The 21,835-nt window shown below is 45.6% G+C and overlaps 1 protein-coding gene across 3 annotated transcripts in view; it reads left to right on the top strand.

Moving 5' to 3' along the window:
• The window catches only part of ESYT2 (extended synaptotagmin 2), a 641,975-nt gene that overhangs the window by 481,756 nt on the left and 138,384 nt on the right, over positions 1–21,835 (top strand). For all 3 annotated transcript variants that reach the window (XM_078663275.1, XM_078663276.1, XM_078663274.1), the window contains exon 11: positions 11,957–12,005. In XM_078663275.1, coding sequence (XP_078519401.1) covers positions 11,957–12,005 — 49 coding nt within the window. The remainder of the gene's footprint in view (positions 1–11,956; positions 12,006–21,835) is intronic.

Below are 21,835 nucleotides of genomic sequence, written 5' to 3'. Positions count from 1 at the left end.
TCCCCTCCCCCAGGTGCTTGAAACTTCCTGCCTCCCTACCGTCACCCCAGCTAGTCTGGGGCAAAAGAGATCGTGTCAAACCCTTTATGAGTGTGCTCAGGCAGAGCTTTTATGATGTGCAAGTGTGGTAGGTGACAGCTCCTCTCCCTCATAAAGTCAGTGGTGACCCACCCTGTCAACACCTATTTCCCCTTTGTCTCACTGTCTGAGAGCAATAAATACACAAAGTCCAACTGTCAGCTACACCTAGTCATGTGACCCAGGATACAGGCTGCAGGCACCAAATGGTTGGGACAAGACATTGGCAACTTTCTAAAAGTGGTATTTTCAGAATTGTGACTTAAAATTCAACTTAAAATTTGACTTTACCATTAAAGGGACTTTAAAATTACAATTCCATAGGCACCAAACTCAACATTCCTACCTGCTCCCAAACAAAAGTTATCACTTATTATATGTAATAAAGGAACCTAATGTTAACCTATGGATTGGTAGGCCTTCCAGGAGTAAAAAACTAATTGAAGAGTTTTTCACTACCAGGACATGTTAAAGTTTTAAGTACATGTCCAACTTTTTCACACTGCACCAGTAGTGGCTGTTACCGTACCCGGGTAGTCAGGTGGGGGCGGAGGCAGGGGTTTGAGGGGCGAATTTTTTTATTTTTAAAAACACTTACCTGTGACAGCCGGCTGCCGCCTCTCCTCTGTCCTCTTCTTCCTGTCTCCGGACTGCAGCAGGATGCAGGAAGCAGCAGGAAGCACCCTCCCAGGCTCCCAATAGAAAATCACAACGCTGCAATGCAATGTTGTGATTGGTAGCCAGGGGCTGAAGGGGCGGGCATGTTCTCCATGCAGGCTGTAATGCAGCCTGCATGAAGAACAGGGAAAGTGCGCATAACTATTTTGGGCAGCCCAAGTGGGCCGGTCAAACAGTCATGTCCAGTTAGGAGTGTGCAACCCCCTCCTCTGCTGCTCCTCTGTAGTCGGAGCAGTCCTGCCCCTCCCGAAATCTGCTGCAGCAGAAGGAAACATAAAATGATAATAACGCAAGTTGTTATGATTTTATGTTTCCTTTACTTCACTACTGTGAAGCAGTGGGGCGACGCTCCTCCAGCCTTAGCATGGGAGCTTCCACTGTACTGTACCCTGCCCTATGGGCTATTTAGGGCCTACCCTAGGGGTGACTTATATGTAATAAAAAGGAAGGTTTAGGCCTGGAAAGTTTGCAAGGTTGAAATGGCAGTTCAAAACTGCACACAAAGGTGCTATTGCAGGCCTGAGACATGTCCAGGGATGCTTAAGAGGGTGGGACAATCAGTGCTGCAGGTCCACTTATAGCATTTCATTTAAAGGCCCTGGGTACATGTAGTGCTACTTTACTAGGGACTTAAGGAAATCAAATGTGCCTTTGAGTGTAAGCCAGTCTTACCATGTTTAAAGGACAGAGCGCAAGCACTTTAGCACTGGTTAGCAGAGCCTAAAAGCCCAAAAAACGTGTTCAGAAAACAGGAGGGTGAAGGCACAACGTTTGCGTATAACCCTGCAGAAAGGGCCAAGTCCAACAGGCTTATTTATATTTTAAGTTAAACCACCATCTGCCTTATTCGCAGATATGAACCCGTCATCACCACTAGTTGATGCCCGAATTGTTTACTGGGCTCTTTACTCTGAGAATTTTTGCTGATGGGCGTTTTTATGAAATACTTGGTTACCCTCAGAAAGATGTCTCATAGGATTAGGAGCCATTAGCTCGCCTTCACGAAATACACTGAGCACAAAACTGTTAGAGGAAGAGCGGTGACTCGTAATGGAAGAAAGCTCCATTTTAAAAAGTAACATGACTGACTGACTGAAATATTTGTAGAGCGCACGAATGCCGCGGCGTCTTGGCGCTAAGATACAGAAAGAGGGGAGATCAGGGGAGATCAGGGGGACAGCTCGGTTTAGTGAAAGAGCCAGGTCTTTAAGTCCTTTCTGAAGTTCGTTTTAGATTTTTGGGCACGAAGTGTTGGGGGTAACGAGTTCCAGATTTTAGCCGCCTGGTAGGAAAAGGACTTTCCCCCCCATCGGGCTCTTTTTATTCTGGGTTGGCATACTAGGGCAAGGGTGGCTGACCTCAATGTACACGAAGGTGCGTAACGGGGGAGTAGATTGTTGAACTTGTCAGGTTCCTTGCCGTGTAGAGATCTGTGAACTAGACAGAGGGCTTTGAATTGGATGCGACGTCTAACCGGGAGCCAGTGCAGCTCCCTTATGGCATTAGACGTAGGGTGACGTCTGGGAAGGCTCAGTAATGCTCTGGCCGCCGCGTTTTGGATTGCTTGAAGTTTGGACAACTGTTTTTCCCCTGCTCCCAGATAGAGGGAGTTGCAGTAGTCTATCCGGGACAATACAAGGGCTCCCATCACCGTTTTCCTTAGTGTGACCGGGATGTAGGGTAGGACTTTCCTGAGCAGTTTGATGCTGTGGAAACAGGTGGAAGTCACCTGATTCACCTGGGCTTTGCACGATAGAACATGCGTGCCTCGATGGGCTGAAAATGGCCTTTGTGTTTTCCAGGGCATAGCAATTCATTCGTTCTCTGTTGATATTAAAAAGGATCACCTACGCTGGTAATTCTTTCTGAATACGTTGCCCAGTGGCTGAGATGTCCCGATGCAAGTCACAAATACTCCATCTGAAATTGTTTAGCAAATACAATCCTATATTGAAATATACAAAACGATAGAGAAATTGTCGCTTAGCACATATGAACCTCTGATCAAATGCAACAAGCCTGGACTGGAAATTAAAACCAGCCCAGGGAAAACATTTTCAAACCAGCTGCACACTGCTGGAGAGCCTGGCTGCAAAGGGGACATAGTGGCTTTCATGGTTGCGTCATGGCAGCTCATCAAGCTCTGAAAGCAGCCCCCGCCCCCACCTTCTGGGAAAATGCCAGAACGGGGAATAGTCATGACATAAGTACAACACGAGCGCCATTGATAAACTAATGATCGGGGCTGTGATGCCTTTATCTTCGTGTTTTAAGGCCTTGCCTTTCCTCAAGTACCATTTGCGTTTTAGCGGCCATTGCTTTCATCACAAGCATGTGTGGTAGTGAAACCCTCCACTTAATACGCAGTTATTTAATCGCAAAATATCAGGCCTAATTTTAGGTGGGTGTCCTATTACTAATGCGAAGGATTTTGCCCCAGATTTACGGCAACTTGTAACACCATAATTAATCAGGAAATAATGATCAAACATAGGGCTCCCACCTACTTTGCGTTGCACATGAAAAGCATTATTACTGTTAATAACAAGCTACAATGCAACGGTCTCGCCTTTGCAAAAGTTAGAGCTATTAGCATTGTAAATGACATACTTTTTATTTATGTGTTGGTTTTGAAAACAGATAAATAAATGGCATTGTCATTTACAATGCCAATAGCTTAATCTCTCTCAAATGCGAGACCTATTGCATTTGCAATGCAATAGGTCTCGTATTTACGCGAGTTTGAGCTATTGACATTGCAAATAACAATGCGTTTTATTTCTGTTTCAAAAACCAAAACATAAAGAAAAGGTCTCACACACTGCTGTCTCTCCTACACACACTGCTGTCTCTCACACTGCTGTCTCTCTCACACTGCTGTCTCTCTCACATTGCTGTCTCTCACACACCATGCTCTCCCTAGAACACACACACTGCTGTCTCTCACACTGCTCTCTCTCACGCACACTGCTGTTTCTCACACACTGCTGTCTTTCTTACACACAATCCTGTCTCACAGTGCTGTCTCTCATACACACTGCTGTGTCTCACACTGCAGGTGTAGGTTGTGGGTTTCCAGCTAGTACAAATTATTTTACTGCACGCCCCCTTTTATTTCACTGCTGCAAAGCAGGGAGGCGACGCTCCTACGCCTTAGAGGAGGAGCCGCCACTGCTGTTTTGAAAATACACATCAGCCCCTAGTACTTTTCTCACTTTCCCCAGCTTTCAAATTGCAGTAGGCACTGAGGCTTCAAGAGAAAGACTGAAGTGGGGGAGGGGGGAAGTAGAGAGAAAGCAATCAGTGAGGGAGAAGAGAGAGGGGAGAAAAAAAAGGGGAGCGAAAGAATAAAATGACGGAAAAAGAGAGAATGCGTGAGGAGGCGAAAGGAGAAGGGGCTGGTTGGATATTATTTGCAAAACAATAAGAGAGAGTGAAGGTGTTTAACAGCAATGTAAGGTGGGAACTCCCAGTCCCCTGCTTGAGAATTTATACACAACAGAAAGAGGAGTACCCCCTGAAGGCGTGACAGAGAAAGTCTCTGTGCCTAAAGCTTAAGGCTTAATCAAGCACTTGTGCCCAACCTTTACGCAGGACAAAGCATGTCCTTTTAGAAGACCCCTCACTCACCAACCTGGTTGGTGACATGCTTCATCGTCGGGGTCCCACCCCGAAGGCCGAGTGCCAACAGGGTGTGCTTCGACACCTGATTACAGTGGAGTGGGTATTTATTTTCATTTATATGTGCAGTGGTAACAAAAGTGATACATGGTTTAAAAAGGGGCCAATTCTACTCACTACAAGACTTTATTCCTGAGTGACTGGACACCCTGATAAAAGAACTGTGACACCTATGCCTAATTAGGTAGACTCCGGTGTTCAAGACGTGTAGTGTTATAAAATAGCGACGTGTGCTATGTGATTTAAAATATAGGTCTACATGTTTCAACCATCTTACGATTGTGGGTTTTCGTCAGGACCAGGTGGTGAGTGAGGGGTCTTCTAAAAGGACATGCTTTGTCCTGCGTAAAGGTTGGGCACAAGTGCTTGATTAAGCCTTAAGCTTTAGGGTGGTTGGATATTGCCAGTACAGCTTTTGCTTCCCCAGTCCTGCCCTGCACACATTAGTGAAAGCAGGGGCGGCAGCCTGCATTTGGCTGCGTTCTCTGTCGCAGCATTTAGTTTTGTGGAGAGCTGACATGGGGTCAAAATATTATCCAGAGAGGCACCTTGTGAAAGGATGTCAGAGGGATTGGGGGGAATGCAGCGGCAACTGAACCACTTTTAGCGCCCTATAATGCCAAAAATATGCACGCTGACTCACACTGGAAGTGTACCGAAACGGCCTACGTCCACTTTGGGCATGTTTCATAGCCTGCCCTCGAGAGCGGAAGCAGTCACACAGAGAGGAAGCAGTCCCACATAATTTCTAAATACCTGACCTGTAACCAACAAAGAGGCCGGGATGTCCCTTTGTCACCTCCTTCCCTTGTGACTCACGAGCACGTTCATTGACCATTGAGGCCTTATTAGTGACATGGCTTTTCCACCTTCCCCTGCCTTACAATTGCTTCCAAATGAGGCTTCCAGTGGGTTGATTTAGGAAAATGGAACACAAACTTGACTTTGCAGTCTTCAAATATGAATGAAATCCCTTGATTATGCAGATGAAAAATAGCAAAAGCATGGATCAGTAAATGTATAGATTGCGTCTCCAATTTCAAATGAAAGTAAATTTATATTTTGGTGAAAAGAAAATACTTATTTTGGTTGGTGCAGCCGAAGAGGGCACATGTGTATTTGAAGACGGGCGTCATTATTGTCCTACAGCCTGGCTTGAAAAGTCTGTAGTGAACCAATAATTTGACAGAAGAATATTATAGACTGGAACACACAGTAGAACAACAACAAGCCCTGATAACCAGCTCTTAATTGTTGGATAATAAAACACTATACTATAAAACGAAAACAATCCCAGCACACACATGTAAAAACAGCCTGACAGAGAAAGAGCAGTGCAGAGCAGCCGTTGACCAAACCACGACGGATGCTCTGGTGTAGAATAACTTACAAGAAGGGAATAAACTTTCATGTGAGGTTTTCTTTTCCTTCATGCAGGGTACGAGGAAGCCAAGCTCGCCTGCTCGTGCCAGCTAGGGCACATCTAGGCAATCTCTGCCGGAAGCAAGCACAGCCCTCATGGACATTCCAGTTAACCAGTAAGAAAGGGTTTATAGTGGCACCAACTGCAGCAGACGGATATTTGTTGTAACTAAACTGCATTGAGGAGAATTCGAGTGCCACTTTTAAACTTGAAATTGGTCGGTTATGGAACCTATTGGTCTGCGTTTGTGTTTTTCTAGCCATAAAAGATTCCCTTGTTTTTGGAATGGGCAAAAAAATTCTAAGGTCCAAAAATTACACGTGTGACATCATGGCTAAGTAGAAATCCTTCGGGTGGAGTATGTGCCATCTACCTCAGCAGCAAGCGCCCGTTATTCATCCATGTGCTATGATTTTGGTGGAAACAATCACAGCAGGTTTTAGTGCAGACTGATACACAAAAAAACATTGCGCAAGTAGTTATTTTGTGTGCTTTGGTGCGCCTTGATACCACGTGTTCTTCTTCGGTCCATTAGCATGCGGCTACATGCCTTATGCAAAATTCGTAACTTGAAAACAAGACGCTATGATGGGTGGTAGTGTAGCAAGATACCATGGGCCCTGGTACAAGCAAGGGAAATGGCCGCTATTTGGGTAGTAAATAAAGCTTTATCAGGATTTAATGGGACCCTCGGGTTCTGTGCCCTGGTGTCATTGCGCCTGCTGCACCAACGGTGTCAACACCCCTGATGGTGGGTGGAATGTTTGTTCAAAGTCGACGGTCCTTGGCAATCGCTAGGGGCCACATTCCTTTCCATCATGTTTTTTTACCCACTGCGCCATTCGATACAGACACTTAAGAGAGCCGAATCAGTCCCGGTTCTGCTCCATTAGGAACAACCCAGCCCAAACTGCAGGACTAGGTACCCAGGTTGTTGAGCCCACGCTGAGACTCAAACCTGGTTGTCTAGTTCCATAGCCGGCAGTTATGCCGCAAACTCCCCACATACACATACAGTCTCAGGCCTCCATGCACTGTGTGTATACTTCCACATACCCGGATAATACACATATTTGGACATGCACTCTAGATACATGAACTATTCAAATTTCGTTCTACACACTAAATAACCTCAGGCACACCCAGGCAGCCCCACCCTGAGTCTCTGTCTAGATTTCCTCTGTACTAGGCTGTAGTGGGGTACAGATACCCTCCTGTTCTGCTGCATGTGGCGGAGGATGCCTGCACTCATTAGATGTACTTGCGGTGTGACTGAGCTGCAGTGGTGTGTGGACACCAGAGGCACCCTCTCTGTGTATGCAAAGCTCCAGCTGACGCCAAGGGCCCGCGCTCAGCCAGCAGTGTGCATAGCAGCGCTGCCCAGCACCGCTCTAGCCAATCTGCAGCCATTGTGAGGCTGGGTCCTAACCCCATTGTATGGATGACTCTGACACTCCTGCGCGCCCCGGCCAATAGCCCTATCCTGGTCTTCTGCAGAGGTGCCAGACTGGGGTGAGTGGCATTTCTTCAGGCATAAAGAAGATTTCAATCTCCCTATAAACACTGGGCGCCCCTGCCAGAACGGTGCCTGTGTCCGTTGTTTCCTGTGGCATCGCAGGCGTCGTCTCGGTGAGAAATTCTACAAATAATACGGTACCTAAAAGTGGCAAGTGAAATAAAAGGGATACATACCGCTCTGTGGACACCCATGGAAACACTTAATGCAGACACATTATTCGGTAACCGCAAAAAAGATACGTGCTGCTTTGCAACTTTAATGTATATTTACTGGTCGCAGTGACTTCAAAGTAGAGACGGGCCGCATAGCTGCACAAACCCTCTCTGCTAATGACATATGAGCGGCACAGTGGGGCACTCACCCGTGGTGCCATCCTGCACCTCTCGCTCCTTTCGCCTATGCCCGCAGCAGACACTTCAATGCACCCACGGACCCTGCCACCCACATTCCATTCCCCAACTGCAACCAGGCGCACAGGGGACCAGGGGAAGAAGGCAGTCCTAATTCTTCTGGATTTATCTGCAGCATTCGACACGGTGTCCACCACCATCTTACTACATCGCCTAACTGAGGCAGGCATTGGGGGCACCGTGTTGAAATGGTTCAAAAATGTTCTGCTCCACAGAAAACAGATAACCAAATTGGGATACTTCTACTCAGAGGAGAAGGGGGTTAGGTCAGGGGTGCCCCAGGGCTCTAGCTTGAGCCCTACCTTGTTCAATCTGTATATGGCACCCTTGATCAACCTAATTGCCACGCATAATGTAACCACGGTTGCATATGCGGACGACACCCAACTGGTCCTGGTCTTAGATGAGGATACAGGGAAGGCCGAACAGATATTGAAAGATTGCCTAACTGCGACTTTTGGATGGATGCACAATAACCATCTCAAGTGCAACTCTGCGAAAACAGAGATCCTGCCCTTCGGGAAAAACAACATATTTTCCCCTCGTACATGCTGGCCTTTAGACGCAGACCCCCCCCCCCCCCCCCCCCCCCCCCCCCAATACCATCAATGCAACACGCAACTTGGGTATAAAATTTGACGATATGCTGTCCTTTAAACAGCAATCTAAAGAAGTGGCCGGTGTCTGTTTCAACATAATCAAGGGCCTCAGAAAGTTTTTGGACTACCTCCCACTGGCCGCCCGCCGTACGGTTGCAATCGCTCTCATAACATCGAGAATCGATTACTGCAACAGTTTGTACGCAGGAGCGGCAAAATCTACCCTGCGCAAACTGCAAATGATCCAAAATGCGGCCGCCCGGCTTGTCTTGAGATGGCCTAGAAGATCATCCGCATCAGCTGCTCTGAATGCGTTGCACTGGCTACCCATCCAAAAACGAATACTATTCAAGATCCTTCTGATCACATACAGAGGCTTCCACAAGTGTGGACCTAAATATCTGTCAATCAAATTTCACAGATACCTCCCAAATAGGGAACTTAGATCAGCCACAGCTAATCTAATGACCATACCCAAGTTTCGACTGTCCACCAAGGGTGGTAAATCCTTGGCAGTCCTAGGCGCCAAAGCCTGGAATACCCTTCCAGCCAAACTTAGAGCATCACCATCAGAAAAAATCTATAAAAAATCTATAAAAAACCTGGATTTATGGACTATCTGATGCAAAATGCAAGACTCTAGTCTAAGGACATCTAAAGCGCAGCTACTACCCCCAAACTCTCCATCTTTGCAGTGAAGTCAGCAGCGCCGAGATGCTCCCTGGAGTGTATGTGCGCTATACAAAAACCACAAAACATCAAACATCAAACAGGGGAGAGGTGGGGGGGGGGTCCGCGGGTGCATTGAAGTGTCTGCTGCGGGCATAGCCGGAAGGAGCGAGAAGCGCAGGATTGAAGTGTCTGATTTTGGAAAGGAAGCTGCCGGCCGTGGTTAATCTCACGTTAACAGGAGCAGCTTGTTGTGACTGCAGCTGCGGCAGGATGGTAGGTTCATTAGTGCTCGGCCGGGGAACCGGGGAGTAAACAGCTCAGTGGCTGCCTCAGCCTGAGGCAGGCGGCAAGGCAGACCCTGGAAACTGCAGCTTCTGACGACAGCATCTGCTAAACCCCAGCCACGTTCACTAACACTAACAGTGCGCATAGTTAAGCGTCTAGTTTCATGCAATAGCACTTCAGTGTGGAAGTCTCTGCTGTGTTTGGAACGTACTGCAGCAAACACGTTGATTAAAAAAAGACAACGTTCTTCTTTCTCTTTTAGCCCCGTACTTACGTTTGTGGTAAAAGCTTTCTTATCTTATTTATGGGGCCATCTGTTTCGTCCCATAAAGAAGATAAGAAAGCTTTTACCACAAACGTAAGTCAAGGAACCAGTCTCAAAAGGACAGGGCTGAAAGAGAAAGAAGAACGTCACTGGGACCTCTACTCCAATGGCTGGCCACCATTTAGCATGAACGGTGACGCCAGCCAATGGAAAAGAGCGGCGGGGCTTAACCTCGCTAGTGAAACTCACTCTATATCATTAAATCTCGCCAGCGCATGTGCGCAGTCTTCCGCAGGCCGAGACCTAAAAAACATTACCTTTCTGTCCCATACCCATACGGCCAAAACAGACTGCTGGTGCACGTTAGCCGTACATTTGGATTTGCATTGAATGTTTAATGTTTGTAAGTTTCAATTAATCACAGTCTATATTTTTCAATCAGTGCTCAATAAAAGTTATGTTTATCATAGACATGTGCTTGTCGCTCGATTAGATAATTCTAATTCCATTCACACAAGTTTCAGTGTCCGTAATGCTATTGAGTGTTATATTAAAAGTTTGAACAGCCCCTCATCAGAAGGAAAATTGAAATCTAAACACACAAGCGACTTCTTGCTCACAAAGAGCGGGCTGGTAAATTTACAGTGATACTAATTGTGATGTCAAATTTTAAAATAGGTTCATTTGAGAAGTAAAGTAATGCCTTATTTTACGAGGATATAGTGATTATTGATAAAAATGTAGTCACATTAATGAAATTATATCCTATTGATAAAATCACAGAAAACTTTGATGAACAAATCAAGAATGCTGAAAAGTTATGATTACTGTGTGTAGTCTATGGAGAATCAGGGAATGTGTATCTGCTCGAGAAGAGACTGTCTCTCCTCCGGTATGAGGTGTCTTGCAGGTTACTATTTGGCAGAATGAGAGGTGGTCATCTCCCTATTTCAGTTGAGGGCATGAAAGTCAAGAGATTGGTGCTCGAGGAGGTGAGCTCCTGTTGTAAATTTCCATGTCAACGCTTCTGTAAAAATATTCCTTGTCAAATGAAACCCTCTCACTGCAGGTAACTTGTGAGAGCATGTAAAGCGTAATAAAAAATGGTAAATCCTTGTGAAGAGTGCGTAGAATTAGGAATACAAATACTTTGCAAGGATACTTATAACAATATTAAACAAACATCTTGGAAGATAAATAGTCAGTATGGTGAATAAGAACCTAAGAGACTTTTTTTTTTCCTAATAACAGTCCTCATCCATACTTTAGATAAGATGCTACATTACCAAGATGTCATCTTCCACATGGGTTTCCACCTCGCTTTCGGGTGCAAAACTATAGGCAGTGAACTGAAATCCGAATGCTGAGCAGGTATGATGGACTAGTCTTCTCATACACCGAGGAGGTACACTGAGTTGGGTAGGGAAAGTCTTACTGCTTGTCAAGGCGGTGCAACTTTTTAAACCTTTGCTGTGTACAGCGTATAGATGTGGGACCTTTCCTCTGGCTAAGGATCTGGTGACCAGTAACAGCCCTCTCCCTCATCAGTTGGTTGCACTAGTGGTGACTTGAGGTGCATCACCTACATACTACTTAGTGGTGTCTAGTCCATCTGGTTTCCATGTGCCTCCTTTCCAGATTCGAGGGGTCACCCTTGCTCCAGAGACTAGTCAGCTTCAAAGGGAGCCAGAAGAACAAATTGCACCGGATCAGCGTAGAGTTGACGTTTTAAAACCTTATGATGGTTCGTCCCAGATTTTGGACCTCTCCCCTTCTGGAGCAGATGGGCTAGATCCCAGTGAAGAAGGTTGTTTGACTAACTGTCTCCTCGACCCTTTCCTCTTCTGCTACCCAAAATAACTCTCCCTAATTCTAAAACTCTTATTTCAAGAAAACCCTTAGACTTCATATAGGCTTCGGCCAGTAAGTGGTTCAAACACCACATCACTCACCAGACTGAGGCAATACACAATACACCCTACAGGCAACATCTCATGTCTGGGTTCTTGCATTCTGACCGACCTCTCCAAAGCCAGAGACATATCTCTCCTGTGCGCAGTCTTATGATCACAGGAATGGGTAGACGTACACTGTCTTGTACTATGGACTCAAAAAATGCATATGTGTTGAGGGTTGGGATGGTAATTTCAACATGCTCTGTTCACAAAGCACACTGCCTGAAAGGGAAGCACACAAATTGTCCTCTGATCTTTACAGTATGGTCATTACTATATTTGCACAGGCATGAGCATAAATGCTAATTAACCCACTGTACTTTTTTGTACTGTTTCTGTGAAGGCTCACTCTCTTGTCTTCGCTAACTGAAGTGTTTTGATCTACTTTCAGCCTCCTAATTGATCTGAAGGAAGTTCAGAAGGCACGCGTGGTAGAAGAGGTATATTTTCAATGAATGTTATTATGCCACTGCTTGAGTTTGACTTTGACTGTACAGTTGTTTGCTATCTAACAAGAAGATCACCATGTGCAATCATGATTCAACAGGCAAATGATTAAAAATAAATCAGAACTGTAATTAAAAAAAAAAGTGTACTTGACTACATTTTCCGGCTGTCTTGTACGGTAATCTCACCTAGTTATGTGTAATCCACCTTTAAGAATGTTACAGAGAAGAGCGTACTGTTTCAAAAAGAATAAGAATGTGAGTTAATTCAATATGGACTTTTCCTTCATGCCTGTAAACCCAAATGCTACAAACACAGCGGAGTAGAGCCACTTTCACCTGAACATGACTTTGTTGAAGGTGGTGAAAGGGAGGAATGAACAGTAGTTATAGGAGGGCATTTGTGTCACTAGCGGAGCTGCTGGATCAAGTGTCGGCCTGTCTGTGGCGGGGATATGGTTATCAGGGAGTCTGTGTTGGAGTCCACTATCTCAACAGGGATGTGCATTGTCCTAACTGTGCAGTCAGTTGCTCCTGCACGAAAAATGTGTAATACCCTTGATTCATCTTTAATTAGCCAAAACATTGCATCTCAGCCTCCAACTCACTTTTCTACGGACAGTCATTTGCCAAGTAGTCTTCTTCTTGCAATAACACAGTATCCTGTTTTGCATTTTTTCAACCACTCCTCTTGCTTTAGAGTCACATTCACTACCTTGTTCACATTCTCTATCCTATCTTCCAACCTATTTTTTACCAATATCAGTATCCTTTTTTTAAAAAAAAACATATTTTTATTGACATTTGTATTTTAAGATATTTGTACACATATATAACTATTTAAATTACATTTCTTAATTATCACTAAGGTATTTCCACATATATTCTAGCCTGTTAACACATTTTAATATTGACCATCGTTGTTCCGGGTTTACCTTCACCCTCCCTGAATCATGTCTACCAGTCAGTGGTTCACTTTATCCTTTTTTTCCACTGGACAATGCCTATCGCTACTTCCTGGTCCCATCGCGGTGAGTGGCCTCCAGCCACACACCCGGGCTCGGTAATGCCTTCATCGATCCCGGCTCCTTATTATAAAACATAAACAATTAACAAATCTTCGTGCAGAGGGGGGTCTGTGGATGAGCTATTGCTCATTCAATCAATCAATCAATCATTAGTTACTTTAAGCTTTAAACGTCATACGGTGCATGTCTCCCGGGGGGGTCCTTCCTTCTGTTTCTAATCCCTATCGGGGCGCATAGCCGCATCTCAATCTGAGGTCTGTATTTTCCTTTTTAGTGCTTATCTATACATGTCAGTCCCTGACGAAAGTCGGCCGTCTATTATGATCAAACTTGGGTCACCCACTATCACTCCCAGTCTCCTCTTCTGTATCCCGGTCTTGTTCTGGATTCTCCCAGACCGCCAGTGCCTCCTTCCAAAGGTCCGCTATAGGCCGCTTCCGAATGCCCCTCGATTCCTCCCAGCTGAGGGCTCTACCCTCCGCTCCAGCCCAACTAATGACGTCTCGATTCCAGCTGGTTACCTGTGGCCCAGAAGATGACTTCCACTCTAAGGCTATCCTTCGCTAGTCCCAAAGCCAAATCAATTAATCTATTCCCCACCTTCCGTTTAGTTGGTCGTGGAAAAAGTCCTAGTAAGTGGGTCTCTATCGTGGGGGCTAGTTCCCTCCTTAGCACTTCCTTGATCTTGGCTAGAATCCCCTCCCAATATGTATGGATAATGACGCAGCTCCAGGTCATGTGTATAAAGCCCACGTCCGCATGCTTACACCTCAGGCAGTTTCGCACTTCTCTACCATACATGACATTGAGTCTTTGAGGAGTCATGTAGACCATGTGTATGTAGTTGAACTGTGTGTATTTGAGTCTAGTGTTCCGTGATATCTTCTTGGGGGACCAAAGAACTGTACTCCATTCTGCATTAATAAGCTCTCTATCTGCAGCCGTCTCCCACCTCTCCCATACCTCCCTCAGCGGAGCAATGGACGCGGAGACCAATGCCGCATGATGCCACTTCACTTGGTGCCTCATGGTACCCAAGGTGATCAGCGCATGTAGCACCGGATGGGTCGCCAGCTCCTCCCTACCCACGTCCCACAACTATCCAAAGGTGTGGACCAAAGCCTCAAATTGTAGGAACTGGCCCTGGGGGAAACCACAGCTGTCCATCAGGTCAGCGAACGGGGGGAACAATCCTGATAACAGTCGCCCACGGTGTCCAGACCTACCTCTGTCCATGGTGTCAATTGCTTGGACGTAAACGTCGTCACAGGATCCCCATTAGGAAGCTCAACTAAGGGCAGCGTCGGGGTGTACCACGGGAACCCCCACCAGTCTGCACACGCAGCGCCTCTGGGTTTGCAGGGCTGTGAGTAGTAGCACTGACCGATAGCGGATGACAACTGTCGGTCTCAGTAACTTTGCTAGAAGCTCTTCAGGTCTATCATTTGGTTCCATCAACCTGGTTCCCTCCGCGTTCACGCCCTCCAGCTACTGTGCTAGCCATTACTGCTGGGTGGCCAGCATGTACAGCTCTAAATCTGGCACTCCCAAACCGCCTTCAGTCATGGGACTCTGTAACGTCCTGAGGGATACTCTTTGTCGGCCATCCCCCCATATCCGGTCCCGCACTAATGAGTTCACCTGTCTGAACCACCCTCAGGGCATCAAGGTCAGCAAGTTCACAAAGAAGTATAATATCCACTGCAACATGACCATCTTAGTCAAAGAGATCTGTGCCATAATGGGCAGCTGCAGAGTGTGCCAGAAAGACACACAAGTTCGGAGGGACCTCAGCGCCCTGTCCTGCTCAAATTCCCTTCTTTTAGATCTTCCATAGTATGGAAAAAAAATGTATGCCAAGGTATTTGAATGAATGTGGAGCCCAGTTAATATCAGCCAGTAATATTGCCGGCCTGGGTGCCTGTCCCAACAGCGGGAAAAGATAAGTCTTCTTATTGACTGCCAGGTCCGATAGGGCCTCAAACCGCTCCTAGAGTTCAAGGGCAGCTGCAACATCAGTATCCTTGAGCATACCCTGCTCATCAAACCAATGTATATTTAAAGGTGTGATGTTACAGCAAGTCCTTGCCAAAACTTTGTTTAAGCTAGTCAGTTTAAAAGTGGCCTTGTATGACTTGTGATCAGTACTCACAGTGAATTCTCGCCTCCACAAAAATTTTTGAAGTTATAAATTGCCCACATGCATGCCATGGTCTTGAGGTTTCTTAATAATATTTTTCTACCTCTCAAAACTTGCACAACACACTCTGCAGCCTTACACACCACATAAATCATTTATATGTGTGAATATGTCTACCAGCACACATGTGTTAACCCTGTGTAGGTTCATACGATCCCAGATCTGCCTGACCCCATTGTGTTAGCCTCTATAACAGAAAAACATTCTGTTGCTTCAACTGAATGTGTTGTTTGCTCCAGTCCTAGCATATCCAATTCCTTGATCAAAGCCTCTCACAGATTTATGGAAGGATCTTGGAATTACTCGTTACCAGCCTTATCCCCTCTTTTAGGTTTTAATTGAGGGGTGCAACTATACATAATCACGTTCATTCCTAAACATCTTTGAAAATATCTTCCACACCTACTGGAACACCAGTTGCCTCTTTTCCTGCTGCCTAGTTGGGCTGATGACTCTTCAACACCATTTCGGACATAGAACTAGATACGAACCAAAGGCTTTCTGTCTGGGGAGGTGTTAGACCTGGCACCATTGGCGTGAGTCTCCCTTCCATTTTTGCTGTTGCCTCGTGTATTTTTGCTGGTGTTAGATGCTTTGGGCACTGTGCCACTGCTGTCCAGTGCCACAGTGCAAGTGCCCCCTATTGTAAATTGATATATTAATCAGTGGTTCCATGTTTGGCTATTTGGTTTACTTGTCAGACCCTAGTCTAGTGCACTGAGTGTACCCAGGGCGTGTAAATCCAAATGCTGCTGGTGGGCCTGCAGCACTGGTTGTGCCACCCACAGAAGCAGCCTTGTAAAATGGGTCTAAGGTCTGTCATTGCAGAGCCTGCATGCAGTCTGGTACTGTCATGCTGACTGGGCAAGTGCACCCACTTGCCAGTCCCTAAACCTTCCCTTTTCTTCATATCAGTCACACCTATGGAGGCCCCAGGGGCAGGGTGCATTGTAAGTATAAGGTAGGACAAGCCCTGATGTGTGTGGCATGTCCTAATAGTGAATTACAGCCATTTTCGTGTTTCACTATTGCAAGGTTACCTGTTCTCCATAGGCCAGAATGGGCTGTTAGAATTATTACATTTTATAATCCTAACTGACTCGGAGAACATGGTAGAAATTCGAGTTTAGTATGCCTGAACTCAGAATGATAAAATACATATTTTAGTGAAGTTGGTTTTACCATTCTGTGTTTCAAAATACCACTTTTAGAAAGTAGGTATTTGCTTGTCTAAGCTTTCAAGCCTGCCTCTGCTAAGTTGTGTATTCCTTTGTCTGGTTTTGTGAGTGACAGGGCCGGGGGATTCCAAGAGACAGGATGAGTCAGCCCAGTGGTGAATAGAGAGATCTGCATCTGTATGGGAGGGAGGAGTTTCACCTGAACCTTGAATAGGGCTGTGCCTGTCTTCCACAATGGTGGCTCCACCTCCTGGGGAGCGGCTGATGTCTCTGCCCTGCACACTGAAAGAAGAGAAGGAGTCCCGTCAACAAAGTGCTCCAGGACTGCACTTGCCTTCCACAATGCTGGCTCCACCTCCTGTGGGGCGTCTGATGTTTCTGCCCTGCACTGTGAAAGGAAAGGAGAAGTCTGGTAAACAGAGTGCTTCAGAACTGGTTTGGACTGGGCAAAGGCCCCTCTCCCCTCAGAGAACAAAGGATTTTGGGGTATAAATATTGGGACCCTGATCCCATGAAATTAGATCACTTTTGGACTACAAGAAGAAACCATTACCGAGGAGAGGAACCTGAAGAAACTGAGGAGGGACTATTCCCAAGCTGAAGTGCTGCTTGGGGGATTGGCCTGCAGTGGTTGCCTTACTGCCAAAGGAAGGAGAAAGGAACTTTGTGTACTTTGCTTTCAACTTGTGAAGGATCTCCAAGGGCTTGGAAAAGAGCTTGCCTCCTGCTGAAGTCTCAGGGACAACAGACTTCAACCCCCAGCTCTACAGAGTTCTTGTGGAAGTGCCTGCTGCTGTTTTGGGCCTTCTGAGGGACTGCGTGTCGCAAGGAGCTGGAAGCGCGACTCAACGAAAACGAATCGTGTCGCCGTCGCTGCTGACGCCATCGCACTTCGGAACAAGGGTGTCGCCGCTGGAGTTGTCGCACTGCACCGCATCGAGAGAAGCGTGCTGCAACGAAGAGGAAGCGTGTCGCCGTCGCTGCTGCCTGCTGTCGCACTTCTGAACAAGGGTGTCGCCGCTGGATTTGTCGCACTGCACCGCATCGAGAGAAGTCTCGGAACGAGGAAGAAGTGTGTCGCTGTTGCTGGCGTCGCACTTCTGAACAAGCATGTCGCCACTGGAACTGTCGCATTGCACCGCATCGAAGAAAGCGCCTCGCATCCCCTGAGAAGCGCGCCGCCATCGGAGCTGCTGCCGTCGCATTTCTGAACAAGGATGTTGCCGCTGTAGTTGTCGCATTGTGCGGAAGCTTCATGCATCGAGGGAGAAGAGTGTCGCAGTTGGAGCTGTTGCCGTCGCACTTCTGAACAAGGGTGTTGCCACTGCAGTTCACGCATCGAACCGAGAACTTCTCGCATCCCAGTGAAGCGTGCCGCATCTGGAAGATCGTCACGTCTTTATTACTTTGCACATGAACTTTGCCGCATTTCCCTCGCTGTGACATAAGGTACATTGACGCAAAGTGTTGCATCTTAAGAACTGAACTGAACTAAGCTAAATCTACCATCTTAAAGTGACAGTATTGTGTATTTTTGTCGTTTATTGGCTTGTGGTAAATCTATATAAAGTATACTTATTTTTGATAAAAAAAACCTTGTGTGGTGTCCATATTTAGTGTTGTCACTGGGTTACTGTATGTGGTCACAAATGCTTTACACACTGCCTCTGAGATAAGCCTGTCTGCTCGTGCCAAGCTACCAAGGGGGTGAGCAGGGGATATTTTAGGAGTGTAATCTCCTTATCCTGACTAGAGGCAAGGGTCCCTATTTGTCACAAGTACCTACCTGTGCCAACTAGAGACCCCCAAATCTAACAGGAGGGAAGAAAGCATTCAAATGAGAAATAGGGTGCTATCTCCCCTAAGTTAATAAAATCCATACAAAGGTATCCTGTGAGACACCATTTTACTATGTAAATGAGTCCTAAGAAGAAGAAATGCAAGGGACCCTTATACATTTTTTTAGACCCTCACCAACTCTATTAGCAGAACCCAGGTATCCCTTTATTGGTGAAGTCAGGGTTGGGGTGTTTATGGGATATGGTGTTCTTCCACCCTATACTAATACAGCGGTTAGGGACACCCTATTCCGCAGACACCCCAACCCTGATTTTAATATAGCACAGACACTCACCAATAAAGATGCTAAGGTATATTTATTCTTTAGACCATGCTTGTTGACAATATTAACAAATGGCAGTGGTGGTCTAATTGGTAGCACATCCCTCTCTTTGTGCATTAAATATAAGCATCTCTATATTGGTGCCCGTCAAAGTAAAAAGAACTACACCCCTCTACCTAAGGTACCAAATCACTAAGGCCCAATTGGACCCAGTGAAAACGTTAAACAAGTATAGAAACCTCAGCACTCTATTAAATTTTGTGTTGATTCATACATTTTTTCATACAAGTCAATTTGAAGTACCAGCAGGACATAAAAATGTTTCTTGCCGTATCAATTTAATATGAGTATAAAACAGAGTTTTGAATCACAAGTTTAATACCAAGTAACATTGTAATCCAGGAATAGACAGCTTGATACAATAATCCTCCTTTCAAGCGTTGAACCGGCAGCCGACACGTGTTTCATTTCTTAGAAACTTTTTCAAGGCTTCAATAACTGATCCGGTAAAAACTGAAAAGTTGTATAGGAATGTCCAAGTCTTGTAGTTGGGAATCGTCTGTCCTTAAATGCATTAAACTTCTTTATCAGAACAAAAACCGTGTCCCATATTTTTTAATTGAATCCACTGGTAAGTTACAGTATTAAGGGACGAAGAGTCTGGGGCTATGATATGCCCCTGTAGTGAACATGTCTCCCTCACGGCGTGGCCGTTCCGTGTGTACACTTGTGATTCAAAACTCTGTTTTATCCTCATATTAAATTGATACGGCAAGAAAATTTTCTCAAGTGAGTAGCCTAAAGTAAGGTCACCTTCTTGAGTCAACTGTACCTTGCCTTGCTCTTCATAGTCTTGTACATCAGTCATAGTGAAAGATTCTCCTACATTACCAGTGTCTAAATTGACATACCAGCCACTACATCGTCACATTTGTGTCAATGATTACAAAAAGTTTAAGATTTCCTTCCACATCATGGAGTGCCTTGCCTCTGAATCAATTAACATGAGAAAATGATTTGCTTCAATATAACTGTCAGCAATGGAAGTTTGAGTTCTGCCTTCCTGTGTTTCCCCCATCATCAATATAATATAATTTGTTTGCCAGTCCATGAGGACCCCTTTCCTATTCTCTATTATTAATGACAGCACCTGTACACCACCTTTGCCTGTCTTCCTACAACACTTCACAAAAGGCCCCTTTGTGCCCAACCACATTGTATTGAAGCTGTAATCCTTGACTTGGTCGCTGGCAACATGATGTGAAATACCACACATAAAACCTAATTTCTGGCTTCTATCCACGCCATGCTTTCTTCTTGTCTCTTCTCCTTTATGGCTGTGACACCGGTACCACTGCCTCTTTTCTCTTTCACCATCTGCCCTTCATCTGTGTTTTGTCTATCATGACTTCATCTTTGTAGTGTCTTGTAGTAAAAGAACGTTGGAATTCCTTTGGTTCCCTCTGTAAACCGTAGGCCTGTGACAAAAGTGTTGGAGGAGTGAGTTGAAAGCAGGCTTAGAGTGTTGAGTTCTGACTTACATATAGCGGAATAAAGACGTGCAAAACTACTCTTTGTGTGTAGTGTACTTACTGGCGAGCGCCTAGGCTAGCAGAACGCTAAAACTCGTGACGAGAAAGGGGCCCGAAGCCCGTACACAGAAAGTGCTCTTCCTGAGAGTTTGTCATGGTCCAGCAAACTGCTTGTGCATGCCACGTGTGCTGCAGTCAAAGTGGACAATCAACGCTGGCTCAGGTGGAGTCTCAGCTCAACGCCAGCCAGTATAAAAAGCTTGAAGATAACGAAAGTGACATTGAAAGTCCACATGTCGGTGGTCAGGATCTGAATAAAACGTACGGAAATAAATTGTACTGCGCCATTACGCAAATTACTGCCATATGCTATAACGAGTAAAGAACACTAAAGGTGGATGCAACCAGTTTACAAAAGCAGGGCATTGATACTTCAGTACAAATTAAATTGAAATTCATGTGCTACGAAGCAGAGATTAACCAGGTGGTGATGAGGAAACATTTAAGCACAAAACCGATCAAAAATCATAACGTCATCTGTTTTCATGAATTCGTAGAATATAAGGTTCACCTACTTACCGACACCACTAAAGACTCATTGTGCAACGACGTGCTACAGAGTGATCCCAGGAGAGGGTCTGGGGTTGTGCGTGTGGAATAGTCCCCAGAAGAAGCGACCCACTAACCAAGCTGCAGCATAGGGGCCCAGAACAACTTCCCAGACAGCCATCAAGTAAAGAGCTCCAATTGGGAGCAAGGGCAAGATCCAAGTGGCAACAATTGGTAAGGCTGACCCCGCAGCCAGCATGTCACAAGGCGTATTGTTAGCTCTGTCTAATCAAGTTACATGTGATGTGCCTGAGAGAATACTAATGTCCAGCAATGTATATACGGCTACTGCATTCTTAAAACAGCCAACTGCATTTGATACTGCCAAAAACACCATATTGGCAATAGATGGACTGCATGGATAGAGACTTTTTAAGACTTCATAGATGAAAATGATGACATAAAGATTATAAAGTATCTGAGGAACATGGCTGGTGAAGGAGTAAAATATGCCATAAAAAACACACCACAAGAAGGTGAAGTGACATACAAACACATGAAAACAGCCTTGAATGTCAAGTTTAATTCAGTGCCAAACGTGGATGACGAAAGATACATCTTTTTTTTTACTTTATCATTTGTAGCATGTAATTGCAGTACAAACATGAGAGCTCACTGTCATTGATGCATTTAAATGGGTAAAACAAGAAAGTCAACCATATCAGCGTTATAATGTCAAGATACAAAGTAGAAAGGGGAGGGAAAAAAAGAGGTGTTATGATTGTAAGTATAAGCACAGTGTCCCAGATGTGCTCTTTAGAGGCTACTTCTATCCGCCCATCACACAGCTCTCCCGGCTAGAGAAACAAACACAGACATATGTACACAGTCAAGTAGACCCACCACGGAAATGAGCATGGATGCCATTTTGAACAGGTGATTGTGATGCCCAGGGTAACTATCCTATCCCAACCGCTACAATGCCCTCCTCCAGCTGGGAAGCAGTGATTCGGTGGGCGGCCTCCGTGTAAGCCCTGAATGGCCCCCATATGTCTTTGGGACGGGATGATCGGGGCAGTGTAGAGGAGTATATTTCGCTGTTGGTATTGCAGAAGGCTAAGTTGTGCAACCAAACTTGTAACATGGGAGCTGTTTTGCGGCCCCAGTGTAGTGCAATTTCCCTTTTGGCCAGCAGCAAGCTAAGAGCGGCAAATC

This window comes from Lissotriton helveticus, chromosome 10, assembly GCF_964261635.1.
Source record: "Lissotriton helveticus chromosome 10, aLisHel1.1, whole genome shotgun sequence".
Classification (NCBI taxonomy): Eukaryota; Metazoa; Chordata; class Amphibia; order Caudata; family Salamandridae; genus Lissotriton; species Lissotriton helveticus.
This window is presented reverse-complemented; position numbering and strand designations above follow the sequence as displayed.